General features: G+C 40.6%; 2 protein-coding genes across 5 annotated transcripts in view; both read right to left on the bottom strand.

The window, feature by feature from the left end:
- Window positions 1-9,372, bottom strand: part of LOC137032019 (general transcription factor 3C polypeptide 1) — a 33,697-nt gene extending 24,325 nt beyond the window's left edge. For 2 of the 3 annotated variants that reach the window (XM_067403481.1, XM_067403483.1), the window contains exons 1-12: window positions 9,097-9,372; window positions 7,387-7,575; window positions 7,131-7,307; window positions 6,900-7,043; window positions 6,655-6,751; window positions 6,449-6,572; window positions 6,190-6,366; window positions 2,069-2,184; window positions 1,679-1,979; window positions 1,453-1,607; window positions 276-379; window positions 42-195 (exon numbers count right to left, since the gene is read on the bottom strand). In XM_067403481.1, the coding sequence (XP_067259582.1) occupies window positions 42-195; window positions 276-379; window positions 1,453-1,607; window positions 1,679-1,979; window positions 2,069-2,184; window positions 6,190-6,366; window positions 6,449-6,572; window positions 6,655-6,751; window positions 6,900-7,043; window positions 7,131-7,307; window positions 7,387-7,575; window positions 9,097-9,317 (1,959 nt within the window). In that variant the 5' untranslated portion in view covers window positions 9,318-9,372. The remainder of the gene's footprint in view (window positions 1-41; window positions 196-275; window positions 380-1,452; window positions 1,608-1,678; window positions 1,980-2,068; window positions 2,185-6,189; window positions 6,367-6,448; window positions 6,573-6,654; window positions 6,752-6,899; window positions 7,044-7,130; window positions 7,308-7,386; window positions 7,576-9,096) is intronic. The other variant, XM_067403482.1, reaches the window with a different exon arrangement.
- Window positions 9,373-9,710: 338 nt separating this feature from the next.
- LOC137033142 (axin-1-like) lies at window positions 9,711-15,912 on the bottom strand. Of its 2 annotated transcripts, none has more exons than XM_067405285.1 (7): window positions 15,840-15,912; window positions 13,707-14,430; window positions 10,491-10,569; window positions 10,266-10,346; window positions 10,118-10,188; window positions 9,926-10,048; window positions 9,711-9,856 (listed from the first exon to the last, which is right to left on the bottom strand). In XM_067405285.1, exons 2-7 carry the CDS (start codon window positions 14,411-14,413, stop codon window positions 9,718-9,720), a joined length of 1,200 nt encoding a protein of 399 aa, XP_067261386.1. In that variant the 5' UTR covers window positions 14,414-14,430; window positions 15,840-15,912; the 3' UTR covers window positions 9,711-9,717. The 2 variants fall into 2 exon arrangements, with proteins under 2 accessions (XP_067261386.1, XP_067261387.1); XM_067405286.1 differs by lacking the exon at window positions 15,840-15,912 and adding an exon at window positions 15,247-15,334.
- Between the last annotated feature and the right edge of the window lie 1,202 nt (window positions 15,913-17,114).

Genomic DNA, 17,114 nt, shown 5'->3' with positions numbered 1-17,114 from the left:
GTGTGTGTGTGTGTGTGTGTGTGTGTGTGTGTGTGTGGCACCTTCTTCTGTACTCCGTCCTGGATGACGATGGTCCTGTAGAGTTTGAGTAAACCCTCTCGAGACAGCGAGCGGATCAGCCTCACCACACTCTTCTTACAGACTTTAGTGTTCACGCCATCCTTCCTCTCCTCCTCCGTCAGCAGCTTCTGCAGCCTGACACACACACACACACACACACACGTTTATCTGAGGTGTACAGCGCACGTGAGCGCATGAGAGAGAGAGTGTCTTACGAGTAAAAGCCCTCGATGATCTTGCTGCAGCGCACGGCCTCTATGATCATGTTCTTGCGCTTCAGCAGTCGGTACGTCTCGTGAATTTCCACCTTCTTCGTCTTCTGTCGAGAAACAGACCATCATCACGTGTAATGAAACACACACACGTCATAATCACTAACATTATCGCTTTTGTTAACGTTATAGCCACCATTATAGTTTTCGGTGATGTCATGGGTTATCAGTATAGTTATAAGAATCATAATTATTAACATTACAGCTATCGTTATAGTGATCAGTACAGTTATCATTAACGTTAGTTATCGTTTTCAATTTAGTTAGTGTTACAGATATCATTATCGTCTAGTTATAAAAATGATTAACAATAGTTATTAACTATAGCTATCATTATAGTTATTACAGTTATTGTTATAGGTTTCGTTATTACATTACAGTTTTCAATCACATTATAGTTATCGTTTACATTATAGTTATGGTTAAAGTTATATTTAAAGTTATCATTACTGTTAACATTCTAGTTATTACACTTATTGTTACAGTTATCATTATCGTTAACATTATTATTATCATTATTGATATAGATATTGGTAACATTATAAATTATTGTTATTGTTGTAGTTAGCGTTACAGTTAATCATTATTATTATTATTTGTTAAAAATACAGTTATCTAATTGTCATTAAAATGATAGCTATCATAAAAGGTAGCGTTAAAGTTAGCGGTTGTTATAGTTTTCGTTATAGATATTATCATTATCGTTATAATTATCACTATAGTTATCATTACCTCCCTCATCGTTATTGTTCTCATTAACATCATCATAATTACTGTTATTGTTATAGCTGTTAGTTATCTTATTATCGTTAAATTATAGTTATTAAAGGTAGTGTTTAAGTTAGCGTTTGTGATTATTATAGTTATCGTTATAGATATTATCATTAACATTATAGTTATACTATATAGTATTGTTGTAGTTAATCATTTTAGTAAATATTATTGTTAATGTTATAGTTATCATTAGTTCTCATCGTTATTGTTCTCGTTAGCATTATCGTTATAGTTATAGCTATAGTTATTGTTAATGTTATGGTTATAGTTATCGTTACAGTCATCATCTTTTTTGTTGTTGTTCTCTTTAACATTATCGTTATAGTCATCATGGACTCAAACAGACCTCCGCCAGCACCTCCACGATCACCGGCTGCGGTTCCTCGGGGTGATGTGATTGGCTGGTGCTCGTGCTGGGGGCGTGGTCAGCAGCCTCTGCATTCTGTTCAACTACCTCCTTCTGAGAGGCTTTAGCCCCGCCCACTCGTGCAGAGGGCTTCTCTGAATAACACAAACACACATGAAAACCAAAACCATGTCAGTAAGCGCTCGTGTTGTGATTGGTCACTCACTTTTGAGGGGCGTGGCTTCTTTGCTGAAGCTGAGTTTGGACTGTTTGAGCTTCTTGTGGCCTTTCTGCTGTGTTTCCTGTGCTCCAGAGCTGTCCTTCACTCCCTCGTCCTCCTCAGAAACGGCCGAGGGCGACGCCGGCTCCGGCTCCTTCTGTGGTTTGGGTTCAGTCAGGTGCGTGATGCGCAGGTGTTGGCTGCGCTGCCGCTCTTTCGTGAACTGCAGGCTGAGTTTACTCTGCTCCACGAAGAGTTTGCTGATGTATTTGGTGGTTCTCTGCCGCCCCTCGTCCTCCATGAAGCCCTGAGAGACGCACACATGAAAACACACCTTCACTGTCATTCTTGTGGCGCGGTGAAATGTGACCTGCACATGTTCTTCACAAGTGTTACCTTGATCATGTCGATTCGCTCCAGTAATCTACAGATCATTCGTCCCTCAAGTTTTCCGACGTTGAGTTTCCCTCGCAGGACCGACTGAGAGATCCCTCTGGTCCCAGTCGACACCACTGCAGCAGCCAATCACAGCACAGAGATCACAGTCATAAGGCTAAAGGCCAGTTCACAACAATAACCATAAAGTTTTAATAACGCTTAAACTCTAATAGCACTGTCCATGCCACAACTATAACAATAAACGATATCACTGGAATCACTTTGAGAGCAACTTTTCCAGCTGATGAACGATAAAAACAATCAACAGCCAAACAAAAACCATCCAACTTTAAAAGTGTGAGCAATTGGAAGACAACAAAACTGTAGCGCAACAAACAGAACGTTTTCATGCTGGTGTACACACTAGTATAGTTATCAGTATTACTATAGTTATTATCGTTAACATTATAGTTATTGTTGTAGGTACTGTTTTAGTAATAATTATTGTTAATAATATAATTATTCATATAGTTATATTACAGTTATCATTAACACATTATTATAGTTAACATAGTTATTGTCATAGCTATATTAATCGTTATAGTTAGTGCTATAGTAATCGTTATAGTTATCCTCATAGCTATAGTAATCGTTATAGTTATCGCTGTAGTAATCATTATAGTTATCCTCATAGCTATAGTAATCGTTATAGTTATTGCTATAGTAATCATTATAGTTATTGTCATAGCTATAGTAATCGTTAGTTATCATCATAGCTATAATAATCGTTAGTTATCATCATAGCTATAGTCATCGTTATAGTTATTGTTATAGCTATAGTAAACGTTATAGTTATCATCAGTCATCGTCATAGCTATAGTAATCGTTAGTTATCGTCATAGCTATAGTAATTGTTATATTGTCATAGCTATAGTAAACGTTAGTTATCGCTATAGTAATCATTATAGTTATCGTCATAGCTATGATAAACCTTCTAGATAGCATCATAGCTATTGTAATCGTTATAGATCTCGTCATAGCTATAATAATCCTTATAGATATCGTCATAGCTATAGTAATCGTTATAGTTATCGTCATAGCTATAGTCATCGTTATAGTTATCATCAGTCATCGTCATAGCTATAGTAATCGTTAGTTATCATCATAGCTATAATAATCGTTAGTTATCATCATAGCTATAGTCATCGTTATAGTTATCATCAGTCATCGTCATAGCTATAGTAATCGTTAGTTATCATCATAGCTATAGTAATCGTTAGTTATCATCATAGCTATAATAAACCTTCTAGATATCATCATAGCTATTGTAATCGTTATAGATCTTGTCATAGCTATAATAATCCTTATAGATATCGTCATAGCTATAGTAATCGTTATAGTTATCGTCATAGCTATAGTCATCGTTATAGTTATCATCAGTCATCGCCATAGATATAGTAATCGTTAGTTATCATCATAGCTATAATAATCGTTATAGTTATCATCAGTTATCGTCATAGCTATAGTAATCGTTAGTTATCATCATAGCTATAGTCATCATTATAGTTATCATCAGTTATCGTCATAGCTATAGTAATCGTTAGTTATCATCATAGCTATAGTCATCATTATAGTTATCATCAGTCATCGTCATAGCTATAGTAATCGTTAGTTATCATCATAGCTATAGTAATCGTTAGTTATCATCATAGCTATAATAAACCTTCTAGATATCATCATAGCTATTGTAATCGTTATAGATCTTGTCATAGCTATAATAATCCTTATAGATATCGTCATAGCTATAGTAATCGTTATAGTTATCGTCATAGCTATAGTCATCGTTATAGTTATCATCAGTCATCGCCATAGATATAGTAATCGTTAGTTATCATCATAGCTATAATAATCGTTAGTTATCATCATAGCTATAGTCATCGTTATAGTTATCATCAGTTATCGTCATAGCTATAGTAATCGTTAGTTATCATCATAGCTATAGTCATCATTATAGTTATCATCAGTTATCGTCATAGCTATAGTAATCGTTAGTTATCATCATAGCTATAGTCATCATTATAGTTATCATCAGTCATCGTCATAGCTATAGTAATCGTTAGTTATCATCATAGCTATAGTAATCGTTAGTTATCATCATAGCTATAGTAATCGTTAGTTATCATCATAGCTATAATAAACCTAGATATCATCATAGCTATTGTAATCGTTATAGATCTTGTCATAGCTATAATAATCCTTATAGATATCGTCATAGCTATAGTAATCGTTATAGTTATCGTCATAGCTATAGTCATCGTTATAGTTATCATCAGTCATCGCCATAGATATAGTAATCGTTAGTTATCATCATAGCTATAATAATCGTTAGTTATCATCATAGCTATAGTCATCGTTATAGTTATCATCAGTTATCGTCATAGCTATAGTAATCGTTAGTTATCATCATAGCTATAGTCATCATTATAGTTATCATCAGTTATCGTCATAGCTATAGTAATCGTTAGTTATCATCATAGCTATAGTCATCATTATAGTTATCATCAGTCATCGTCATAGCTATAGTAATCGTTAGTTATCATCATAGCTATAGTAATCGTTAGTTATCGTCATAGCTATAGTAATCGTTAGTTATCATCATAGCTATAGTCATCGTTATAGTTATCATCAGTTATCGTCATAGCTATAGTAATCGTTAGTTATCATCATAGCTATAGTCATCATTATAGTTATCATCAGTCATCGTCATAGCTATAGTAATCGTTAGTTATCATCATAGCTATAGTAATCGTTAGTTATCGTCATAGCTATAGTAATCGTTAGTTATCATCATAGCTATAGTCATCATTATAGTTATCATCAGTCATCGTCATAGCTATAGTAATCGTTAGTTATCATCATAGCTATAATAATTGTTAGTTATCATCATAGCTATAGTCATCGTTATAGTTATCATCAGTCATCGTCATAGCTATAGTAATCGTTAGTTATCATCAGCTATAATAATCGTTAGTTATCATCATAGCTAGTCATCGTTATAGTTATCATCAGTCATCGTCATAGCTATAGTAATCGTTAGTTATCGTCATAGCTATAATAATCATTAGTTATCATCATAGCTAGTCATCGTTATAGTTATCATCAGTCATCGTCATAGCTATAGTAATCGTTAGTTATCATCATAGCTATAGTAATCGTTAGTTATCGTCATAGCTATAATAATCGTTAGTTATCATCATAGCTAGTCATCGTTATAGTTATCATCAGTCATCGTCATAGCTATAGTAATCGTTAGTTATCATCATAGCTATAGTAATCGTTAGTTATCGTCATAGCTATAGTAATCGTTAGTTATCATCATAGCTATAGTAATCGTTAGTTATCATCATAGCTATAGTAATCGTTAGTTATCATAGCTATAGTCATCGTTAGTTATCATCATAGCTCTAGTAATCGTTAGTTATCATCATAGCTATAGTCATCGTTAGTTATCATCATAGCTCTAGTAATCGTTAGTTATCATCATAGCTATAGTCATCGTTAGTTATCATCATAGCTCTAGTAATCGTTAGTTATCATCATAGCTATAGTCATCGTTAGTTATCGTCATAGCTATAGTAATCGTTAGTTATCGTCATAGCTATAGTCATCGTTATAGTTATCATCAGTCATCGTCATAGCTATAGTAATCGTTAGTTATCATCATAGCTATAGTCATCGTTATAGTTATCATCAGTCATCGTCATAGCTATAGTAATCGTTAGTTATCATCATAGCTATAGTAATCGTTAGTTATCATCATAGCTTTAGTCATCCTTAGTTATCATCATAGCTCTAGTAATCGTTAGTTATCATCATAGCTATAGTCATCGTTAGTTATCATCATAGCTCTAGTAATCGTTAGTTATCATCATAGCTATAGTAATCGTTAGTTATCGTCATAGCTATAGTAATCGTTAGTTATCGTCATAGCTATAGTAATCGTTAGTTATCGTCATAGCTATAGTAATCGTTAGTTATCATCATAGCTATAGTAATCGTTATAGTTATCATTTAAGTTATTATATTTATCATTATCATTAACATTATAGTCATTATAGGTTAGAAGGTGTCGTTCTGACCGATGTCGTAGGCTTGAGTCAGCACGTCACGCTCGATGATGCGAGGCTCTGCGAGGACGTTCCTCTTGACAGGTGCGTCTCCATCTTCATCATTGTTCTCATCATCCTCTTCCTCCTCCACGTCCTTCTGCCCGTACGGCTTCAGGAGCTTCAGACAGCGCACGTACACGTCAGTGCCTAACAACCAATCACAGCAGTGAGCAGTCAGCGGGCGCTCGAGTCATGTGGTGTCATGTGATGAGTCGGCCTGACCTCTGACCTCGCAGGGTTTTGAAGGGGCCTCCGTTGGGGTCGAACTCCTTCAGAGGGAGCTTCATCAGGGTCACCATCTTAGCGGCGGTCATGTACTGATACACGCGCTTGAAGGTGCGCTCGCTGACACGCTACACACAACACAACACAACACACAAGCGTTACGACAGGATCTGCAGATCACCTCCATGACATCATCAGAGTCTTCCTCACCAGCTGCTCGCGAATCTTCATGATCACGCCCGTCTTATCAGGCAGCTCAGACAGGAGGTTGGACGTGGACTCCATCAGGATATCGTACTTGCTCCTCCTGACACACACACACACACACACACACACACACACACACACACACACACACACACACACACACACACACAGGATTATACATTATATTAGCTTGAACACCCCTGAGACTCACAGTGACTGTGTGTGTGTGTGTGTGTGTGTGTGCGCACCGGTCCACGTGGAAGCGCTTGAGCAGCAGCAGCAGTGAGTGTTGTTGAGCTCCTGACGGCAGTCGCGCGACGTGTGACTGTAGCGTGATCAGCCCGTTCCTGTCCAGCTTCCTCCTCAGGTAATGCATCTTACCTGCGTCCATCCTGACCAATCACACACATGATTACATCACCTTCACATCCTGCTCTCATACAGCACACTAGATCTGATGGAGAGTGTGTGAGCAGCACCTGAAGACGCGCGTGTGCAGGTCTCTCTGCAGCTCTCCCTGCCACCGCGCTCGGCCCAGCCGCTCCAGGATACAGTAGCACAGGTCCGGCAGCTTCAGCTCCGGGTTTCCCTCCGGCCCGATCAGAGCGCGATAGCGGAGCTCCGCGGACGCCACCATCACCAGACGCTCGCCCCACCTGAGGGGAAGCAGAGAGACGCCGTCAGCGAGCGGCCCGAGCCGGAGTCTGGACGCGTCCCAGTCCTCGCGGGCCTCACCGGGTCTGGACCTCCTCCAGCGTCAGCGGCGCACGGACCTGCTCGCTCACGTCCACGCGCTCGCTGAAGAACAGGCAGGAGCCCTGCAGGCCGCTGGGGTCGTCCGTCAGCACGCGCACCGGGTACACGTCCTGCGGCTCCACCTGACGCATCTCGTGAATGCCCGTGTTCCGGTCCACCTCCACGAACCTGAACGGACACAGAGACGACACACAAACACACCGATTCAGATGGATTACTGTATTCATTTATGACTAAACTATCACACCTGCAGAATGCACATATCTGTGCTGTAAACGAACCTGAAATCTAAAATACGTCTGATTAGGGACAGTAGAGATCCTTCATGTGAATCTAAACGGGACACACTGTATACGGAGCTGAAAGATAATGATCTTTACAACATTTGAGCATCTTCACAGACTTCAGATCAGAGGAAAAACAACCATGCTTTGGTAAATCGCAATTATGACATGAAGAGTCAAAATTATGACAAAAAGAAGTTGAAAGTGTCATAAAGTCTTAATTATGACAAAAAACATAAAAATTAAGACATAAAAAGCTGAAATCGATATTATGACTTAAGTCTTAAAGGGTTAGTTCACCCAAAAATGAAAATAATGTCATTTATTAGTCACCCTCATGTCGTTCAACACCCGTAAGACCTTCGTTCATCTTCAGAACACAAATTAAGATATTTTTGATGAAATCCGATGGCTCAGTGAGGCCTGAGCAATGACATTTCCTCTCTCAAGATCCATTAATGAACTAAAAACATATTTAAATCAGTTAATGTGAGTACAGTGGTTCAATATTAATATTATAAAGCCACGAGAATATTTTTGGTGCGCCAAAAAAACAAAATAACGACTTATATAGTGATGGCTGATTTCAAAACACTGCTTCAGGAAGCTTCGGAGCTTTGGCTCTCCGAACCGCTGATTCGACACACTGATTCATAACGCTCCGAAGCTTCCTGAAGCAGTGTTTTGAAATCGGCCAAATATAATATAACATAAATATGTTTTTAGTACATTAATGGATCTTGAGAGAGGAAATGTCATTGCTGGCTATGCAGGCCTCACTGAGCCATTGGATTTCATCAAAAAGATCTTAATTTGTGTTCTGAAGATGAACGAAGGTCTTACGGGTGTGGAACGGCATGAGGGTGAGTAATTAATGACATTATTTTCATTTTTGGGTGAACTACCCTTTAATTACGACAAAAAGTTGAAATTGTCATAAAAAAAGTCAATATTGTGACAAAAAATCTTAAATATGACATAAAAATCTAATTTATGACATAAAAAGCAAAATTATTACAGCTGAAGTTGACAGTGTCGATATTATGAGTCTTAATTGACAGAAAAAACAAAATTATAACAAACTGAAATCTTTATTATGACTTTAAAGGTCTTAATTATGACATAAAAAAATCTAAATGACATACATAAGAAGTTGAAATAGTAACGTGTCATCACTAGTAACGTTGTCTCCTCATCTCTTTTAACTTAACAATTACAACAAAAAAAGTCTGTTTTTAATGATATTGATAGTCATAATAACAAGTGAGATTTCATATTTTTGTAGTTTATCGATAGTAATGAGATTGACCACTGCAGCTCTGCTCACTAACAGACTCTTGAGAATATCTTCAGAAATCCAGAGTGTTCTTCTGTTACTACAGTAAGAGTGTGGTGAATGACTGACCGGTCGTGTAACGCGACGGTTCCGCGGCTCTCCGGCAGCAGATAGAAGCGGATCTCCTCGGTTCGGTTCAAGCAGCTCCAGATGAACTGCTGAGTGAGCGGATCCAGATTCAAACCGAACTCGGGCTGACGACTCCGCAGCCGCAACCAGAGCGTCTGGGTGCTGATCCCGTCCAAACCCTCCAGAGCCACCTCATCCAGAACCGCTTCCAGCGGGTCCATGATCGCTGTCAGCAGAGAGCAAACAGCGCCGAACTCTTCAGACGAGTCCTGCTGCTTCCGCTGATGCGCGCCGGAACACTGACACCTGCCGGACACCTCCGGTACTACAGCAGCGTGTGAATACAGTAAAGGAGACACTGTTGCACAAACAAGGATATCTACACTAGTAAAGGTTTGGGCTAAAATACCATGGTTTCTTTCTCTTTATTTAAAAAAAATAAATAAATAAAATATCATTGCAGAAACGATGACCACCTTAATTAAAAACACACAAACAGAGTCTCCAGTGAACGACTGTTTATTCAAAAGCAGCAAACAATAAACTCTTGATTAAATGATGGTTTTGTCATCCTCATATTTAAATGAAATAAACAGACTCTGTACAGGGAAATGCTGGTGTTCAGCACATTTGATCAGTGATTGTCTCCACTCTGGCGATGATTTTCTGCTCAAAGGTGGGCAGGACGGCCTCATCCCGGCGGATCTCCTCATAAACCGCGCCGCAGTCGACCTCTGCGCTCGCTCTTTTGAAGTAAAGCCTGTTTGATCAGAGACAGAGATGAAGAGGAGACACCGGCTGATACACTGACGTGAGGAGCGCGTCTCACCTGAACGGCCCTCTGCGCGTCAGCAGGGATTTAAAGCGTCCCAGGGTCACGGCGGGGTCACTGCGGACACACGTCCTGTACGGGATCACGTCTCCGCTGTAATAGTACACCACTGTGACACACCTGAGACACACGAGCAGGAGTTAGCACACTGCGAGAGGGAACCTGCAGTAATGATGGACACTGACGCACTTAACGTCACATGTGCTGATGATGTCACTGTCCGCCGTCAGCGAGGTGCCGCTGGAATCTGTGTCCTCTTCCTGTCAGAACAGGATATGATGCGGTTACTCACTCTGGATTAAACACACAGTAAACGCTCTGTGCGACAGGAACTCACTGCGTGTCTCTGCGCTCGAGTCTGCAGATCCTGCAAACGTCTCGTCAGTTCGGCTGCGAAGCTGTGTGGCGTCATCTTCACCTGTTCACACACATGCACGTGTGTTACTGAGAGAAACGAGCACATATCACACACGTCTGATAATATAATGAACACAAACTAATTCTGAAAACACAAACACGTTTATTTTTGAGTCGTTTATGTTCACACACTCATTTCACTCACTGGTGTGTGTGGCAGCTGTGTGTGTCTCTCGTCTCTGTCTCGTGTTCTGTGGTGTCGATGACACATGTGATGCTGCTGTCTGTCGAAGGAACACACTCGTGAATGGACGAGGACAGCGTGGAGCTCGTCTCACTGCATCTCACCTGAATCTCACTGCATCTCATCTGAATCTCACTGCATCTCACTGAATCTCACCTGAATCTCACTGCATCTCACCTGAATCTCACTGCATCTCACCTGAATCTCACTGCATCTCATCTGAATCTCACCTGAATCTCACTGCATCTCACTGCATCTCACCTGAATCTCACTGAATCTCACTGAATCTCACTGCATCTCACCTGAATCTCACTGAATCTCACCTGAATCTCACCTGAATCTCACTGAATCTCACTGAATCTCACCTGAATCTCACTGCATCTCACCTGAATCTCACTGAATCTCACTGCATCTCACCTGAATCTCACTGAATCTCACTGCATCTCACTGAATCTCACCTGAATCTCACTGAATCTCACTGAATCTCACCTGAATCTCACTGCATCTCACTGAATCTCACCTGAATCTCACTGCATCTCACCTGAATCTCACTGCATCTCACTGCATCTCACCTGAATCTCACTGAATCTCACCTGAATCTCACTGAATCTCACCTGAATCTCACTGAATCTCACTGAATCTCACTGCATCTCACCTGAATCTCACTGAATCTCACCTGAATCTCACCTGAATCTCACTGAATCTCACTGCATCTCACCTGAATCTCACTGAATCTCACTGAATCTCACTGCATCTCACCTGAATCTCACTGAATCTCACCTGAATCTCACCTGAATCTCACTGAATCTCACTGAATCTCACCTGAATCTCACTGCATCTCACCTGAATCTCACTGAATCTCACTGCATCTCACCTGAATCTCACTGAATCTCACTGCATCTCACCTGAATCTCACTGAATCTCACCTGAATCTCACTGAATCTCACTGAATCTCACCTGAATCTCACTGCTTCTCACTGAATCTCACCTGAATCTCACTGCATCTCACCTGAATCTCACTGCATCTCACTGCATCTCACCTGAATCTCACTGAATCTCACCTGAATCTCACTGAATCTCACTGAATCTCACCTGAATCTCACTGCATCTCACCTGAATCTCACCTGAATCTCACTGCATCTCACCTGAATCTCACTGCATCTCACCTGAATCTCACTGAATCTCACCTGAATCTCACTGAATCTCACCTGAATCTCACTGCATCTCACTGAATCTCACTGAATCTCACCTGAATCTCACTGCATCTCACTGCATCTCACCTGAATCTCACTGCATCTCACCTGAATCTCACTGAATCTCACCTGAATCTCACTGCATCTCACCTGCATCGCACTGCATCTCACCTGAATCTCACCTAATTCTCACTGCATCTCATCTGAATCTCACTGCATCTCAACTGAATCTCACTGCATCTCATCTGAATCCCACCTAATTCTCACTGCATCTCACCTGAATCTCACTGCATCTCACCTGAATCTCACTGCATCTCATCTGAATCTCACTGCATCTCACCTGAATCTCACTGAATCTCACTGAATCTCACCTGAATCTCACTGCATCTCACCTGCATCGCACTGCATCTCACCTGAATCTCACCTAATTCTCACTGCATCTCATCTGAATCTCACTGAATCTCACTGAATCTCACCTGAATCTCACTGCATCTCACCTGCATCGCACTGCATCTCACCTGAATCTCACCTAATTCTCACTGCATCTCATCTGAATCTCACTGCATCTCAACTGAATCTCACTGCATCTCATCTGAATCCCACCTAATTCTCACTGCATCTCACCTGAATCTCACTGCATCTCACCTGAATCTCACTGCATCTCATCTGAATCTCACCTAATTCTCACTGCATCTCACCTGAATCTCACTGTATCTCATCTGAATCTCACCTGCATCGCACTGCATCTCACCTGAATCTCACCTAATTCTCACTGCATCTCACCTGAATCTCACTGCATCTCATCTGAATGTCACCTAAATCTCACCTGAATCTCACTGCATCTCATCTGAATCTCACCTAATTCTCACTGCATCTCACCTGAATCTCACCTAAATCTCACCTGAATCTCACCTAAATCTCACCTGAATCTCACTGCATCTCACCTGCATCGCACTGCATCTCACCTGCATCGCACTGCATCTCACCTGAATCTCACTGCATCTCTCCTAAATCTCACTGAATCTCACTGCATCTCACCTGAATCTCTCTGCATCTCTCCTAAATCTCACCTGAATCTCACTGCATCTCTCCTAAATCTCACTGAATCTCACTGCATCTCACCTGCATTTCACTGCATCTCACCTAAATCTCACTGCATCTCACCTGAATCTCACTGCATCTCACCTGCATCTCACTGCATCTCACCTGAATCTCACTGCATCTCACCTGAATCTCACTGCATATCCTCTGAATCTCACCAAAATCTCACTGCATCTCACCTGAATCTCACTGCATCTCACCTGAATCTCACTGCATCTCACCTGAATCACACTGCATCTCACCTGCATCTCACAGCATCTCATCTGAATCTCACTGCATCTCACCTGCATCTCACTGCATCTCACCTGAATCTCACTGCATCTCACCTGAATCTCACTGCATATCCTCTGAATCTCACCAAAATCTCACTGCATCTCACCTGAATCTCACTGCATCTCACCTGAATCTCACTGCATCTCACCTGAATCACACTGCATCTCACCTGAATCTCACAGCATCTCATCTGAATCTCACTGCATCTCACCTGAATCTCACTGCATCTCACCAAAATCTCACTGCATCTCACCTGAATCTCACTGCATCTCACCTGAATCTCACTGCATCTCATCTGAATCTCACTGCATCTCACCTGAATCTCACTGCATCTCACCTGAATCTCACTGCATCTCACCTGCATCTCACTGCATCTCACCTGAATCTCACTGCATCTCATCTGAATCTCACTGCATCTCACCTGAATCTCACTGCGTCTCATCTGAATCTCACTGCATCTCACCTGAATCTCACTGCATCTCACCTGCATCTCACTGCATCTCACCTGAATCTCACTGCATCTCACCTGAATCTCACTGCATCTCACCTGAATCTCACTGCATCTCATCTAAATCTCACTGCATCTCACCTGAATCTTACTGCATCTCACCTGAATCTCAGCTGGACATCGTCTGGACGCTTCTGATTGGCTGCATTGTGGGGGGTCTCTTTCTCAGGCTCCACCCCCTCTGAGGGCGTGGCCTGGCATCCTTGCGATGTTGTCTTGTGGTTTTGTGGTGACTGGACAGTCTGAGTGTGTTTCAGATACACGTCTGACCTGAGAAACAGCGGGAACAGGCTGTCCTGTAACACAGCCTGCACCTGCGCATGCGCCTGCGCAAACAGGCCGGAGTCCAGCTGCAGCCGCTGAATGGTGTCTCGCACGGCGCACCTGGTCTCGGCCGTGATCTTGCGGGACACAACGCAGCCGCTGCGCTCGGACAGGTAGCAGCGGTACATGGCTTTGGCCAGTTTGAGGCGCTGCTCGGTTGCGCCCTCGGGAACCTTCTGGAAGCCGCAGCAGGCAAACCAGAACTCCAGCAGCGCCGAATAGCCCCGCGTCCGCAGGAAGTCCAAGAACAGGGCCGTGCCGTCGCGGTCATCCAGCAGCGTGAGGAGCGTCTCAGCCCAGGGCTCGTACAGGCCGTCCCGTGAAGCACTGCCCTCGGGCTCGAACCCCAGATCCAGGTCAGAGCGCCGCGGTGTGACTGCTGGAGACTCTGACCAATCAGACGGAGTCTTACTGGAGAAGTGCCCGCCCTCACAGCCCTCCTCACCCGGCACTGGAGGGCGAGGCGCGTCACTATGGTAACTCATGATGTCATCTGAGACTCCTGAGGAGTGAGAGAAAATTATAAAATCTAAATAAATTAAATATATAAAAATCATATTATTATAATATGAAGTATATATAGAGATTCAATTATCATCAGCAATAACCAGATTTCAGAATTGTTTGTTATTCCCTTGATTAAAAAAAAAAAAATTGATTGTATGTTATTACTGTTCACTATTTTTTTATATTATTTGTTTAATGTTTAACTCATGTTTAATTACATTGCACTTGTATTATTGTTCTTTATTTTATTTTGTTATTCCCTTTATTTATTTTTGTCTAATTAGATTGTATTTTTTTAGTTCATTGCATACTGTTTTATTTTATTTGTTACTAATATTGGTTAATTCGCAGTTATCGTAGTTTACATTATTTATTTATTTTGCACTGTTATCACTGTTAGTACAGACTTAATTTCAATGCACAAAAATACACAATATCGTGTTTTAATCGACAGAGATATTATTCCTGTCAGAAATCCAGTTTTGTAAAATGTTTTTTTAATCATAAAAAACCCGCCAAGTTTAAGTTGAAATCGTTTCGTTAAATTTGAGATCAATATATGATATGATATAATGAATATTCACGGAATAATAACGCAGAGCTCTAGGATATAATACTTTAAATGCGAAATGTTTATCCTTCATATGTCGAACTGAATGAATGTCTGTCAGAGTCCGCGCGCGCGCTTGATGAAGTTTATTCGACGGAAAACAGAGAATCAAATGACGCTAACACTCGATGTATAATGAAAATATCCGATGTAAATATTGATAGTAAATGTTTATGAAGTGTAAAGTAATGATGTTTTTACCTGACAGGAGTTAGAGTCGCGCGCAGCTGCTGTGAGTCTCGAGCTGTCAGCACGAGCACGAGCACGTCAATCAACTACATCATCGTCACTGCCTCTCTCTCACACACACACACACACTTCTTCATTTTTATTTCTCTCTCGTGTTTAAATATTATATGCTGCAGCTTCGTTATCTGAGTGAGTTTTAATGACTTTTAATGGTATATGCTGCTATTTCATTTTATCCGTTAGCTAGAACTGTATGCGATACTATTTTACTTATTTAACGTATTTTACACTATTGTCACAATTATTTTGCATATTATAGACGTTAGAGAGAATATTATCGAAAACACGTGATGCAGTAACCTGTTCCCAGCTATAACAAAAATATGTTGTTAAAACGTTTTAATGGCATTACCATTATGAAAAATGTTCCATGCATGATAAATATATGATTTATAAATAATAAACGTTATTTATAATGTTTATTATTTTAGAACATTATCAAAGACCATAACTTTGAAAGAACATTTATTGAATGTGAGAACGTTTGTTCATAACTTTGAGAGAACGTTCCCTGTTTTTGTCTCTGGTTAAACTTCTGAATTCACCTTGAGGATCACAGATGGATCTTCTGGAAATCTGTCCATCTGAAGGAGGAGGTGTTAAAGGTCACACCACATGCCATCTGACACACTGTAGGAGCCCGACCCCAGCCGACACACACACACACACACACACACACACAGGTTAAAATGAAGAAGAAACAATCAAGACATCCTAATTCAGCTACACAAAATAACTTCCATCTGAAGAGTGAAACACCTCTAAATGCTCCTGCACATGTTATTTTACCGTGATGAAACATGTTAATATTAGTGTGTGTGTTTGGTCTCACCTGCTGTGACCTGCGTCTCCCGCCAGCTGGAAAGGTCACGCAATGAATGCTAATCCTCATCTCTAGGGAGCGACACGGCTAATCACTATTGTTTCACAACGCCGTGACCTTTAACACGACACTGACCCAGAGCTGCCCTGCAGAGACACCGGCGTCTCAAGACTTCCACACAATCCAGAGTAACACAAACACAACATTCATTCTGAGCGAAACCACTTCAGTTCTGCTGCTCAACACTGAATTTTTCCCCTCGGAATTCTGATTTTGTATCTCGCACTTCAGACTTTTATATCTTGCAATTCAGATGTTCTTCCTTAGAATTCTGATTCTATATCTAACCATTCTGACTTTTTTCCTCAGAATTCCAATTCCATTTCACAATTCAGACTTTTCCCCTAAGAATTCCCATTCTATATCTCAGAATTCACGTTTTTCCTCAGAATTCAGATGTTGCCCCATAGATTTACGATTCTCTATCTCGCAATTCTGACTTTTTTCTGACCACTTGACATTTGATATTCAACAGTATTCTTGACATTTATTCATCAGTGCTTTGACACTATTCTTTAAGAGCTGCTGTGCAGCCAAAATAATGTACCAGTTATCACTGTAAAGCTGCTTTGACACAATCTGCATTATAAAAAGCGCTATATAAATAAAGGTGACTTGACTAAGAATTCCGATTATATCTCACAATTCTGACTTTTTTCCTCAGAATTTCAGATTTTTTCCCCCTCAGAATTCCAATTCTATCTTGCAATTCACTTTCCCCCCTCAAAATTTCCGATTTTAAATCTCACAATTCAAACTTTTTTCCTTATAATTCCAATTTTTATATCTTGCAATTCAGATGTTCTCCATTATCTCACAATTCTGACATTTTTCCTCAGAATTCCAATTCCATTTCACAATTCTTTTAAATCTCACAATTCTGACTTTTCCCCCCAAGAATTCCCATTCTACATCTCAGAATTCACATTTTTCCCTC

This window comes from Chanodichthys erythropterus, chromosome 12 (genome assembly GCF_024489055.1).
Source record: "Chanodichthys erythropterus isolate Z2021 chromosome 12, ASM2448905v1, whole genome shotgun sequence".
NCBI classification, from domain to species: domain Eukaryota; kingdom Metazoa; phylum Chordata; class Actinopteri; order Cypriniformes; family Xenocyprididae; genus Chanodichthys; species Chanodichthys erythropterus.
The sequence above is the reverse complement of the archived record's forward strand: the minus strand, read 5'-3'. Positions and strand labels throughout refer to the sequence as shown.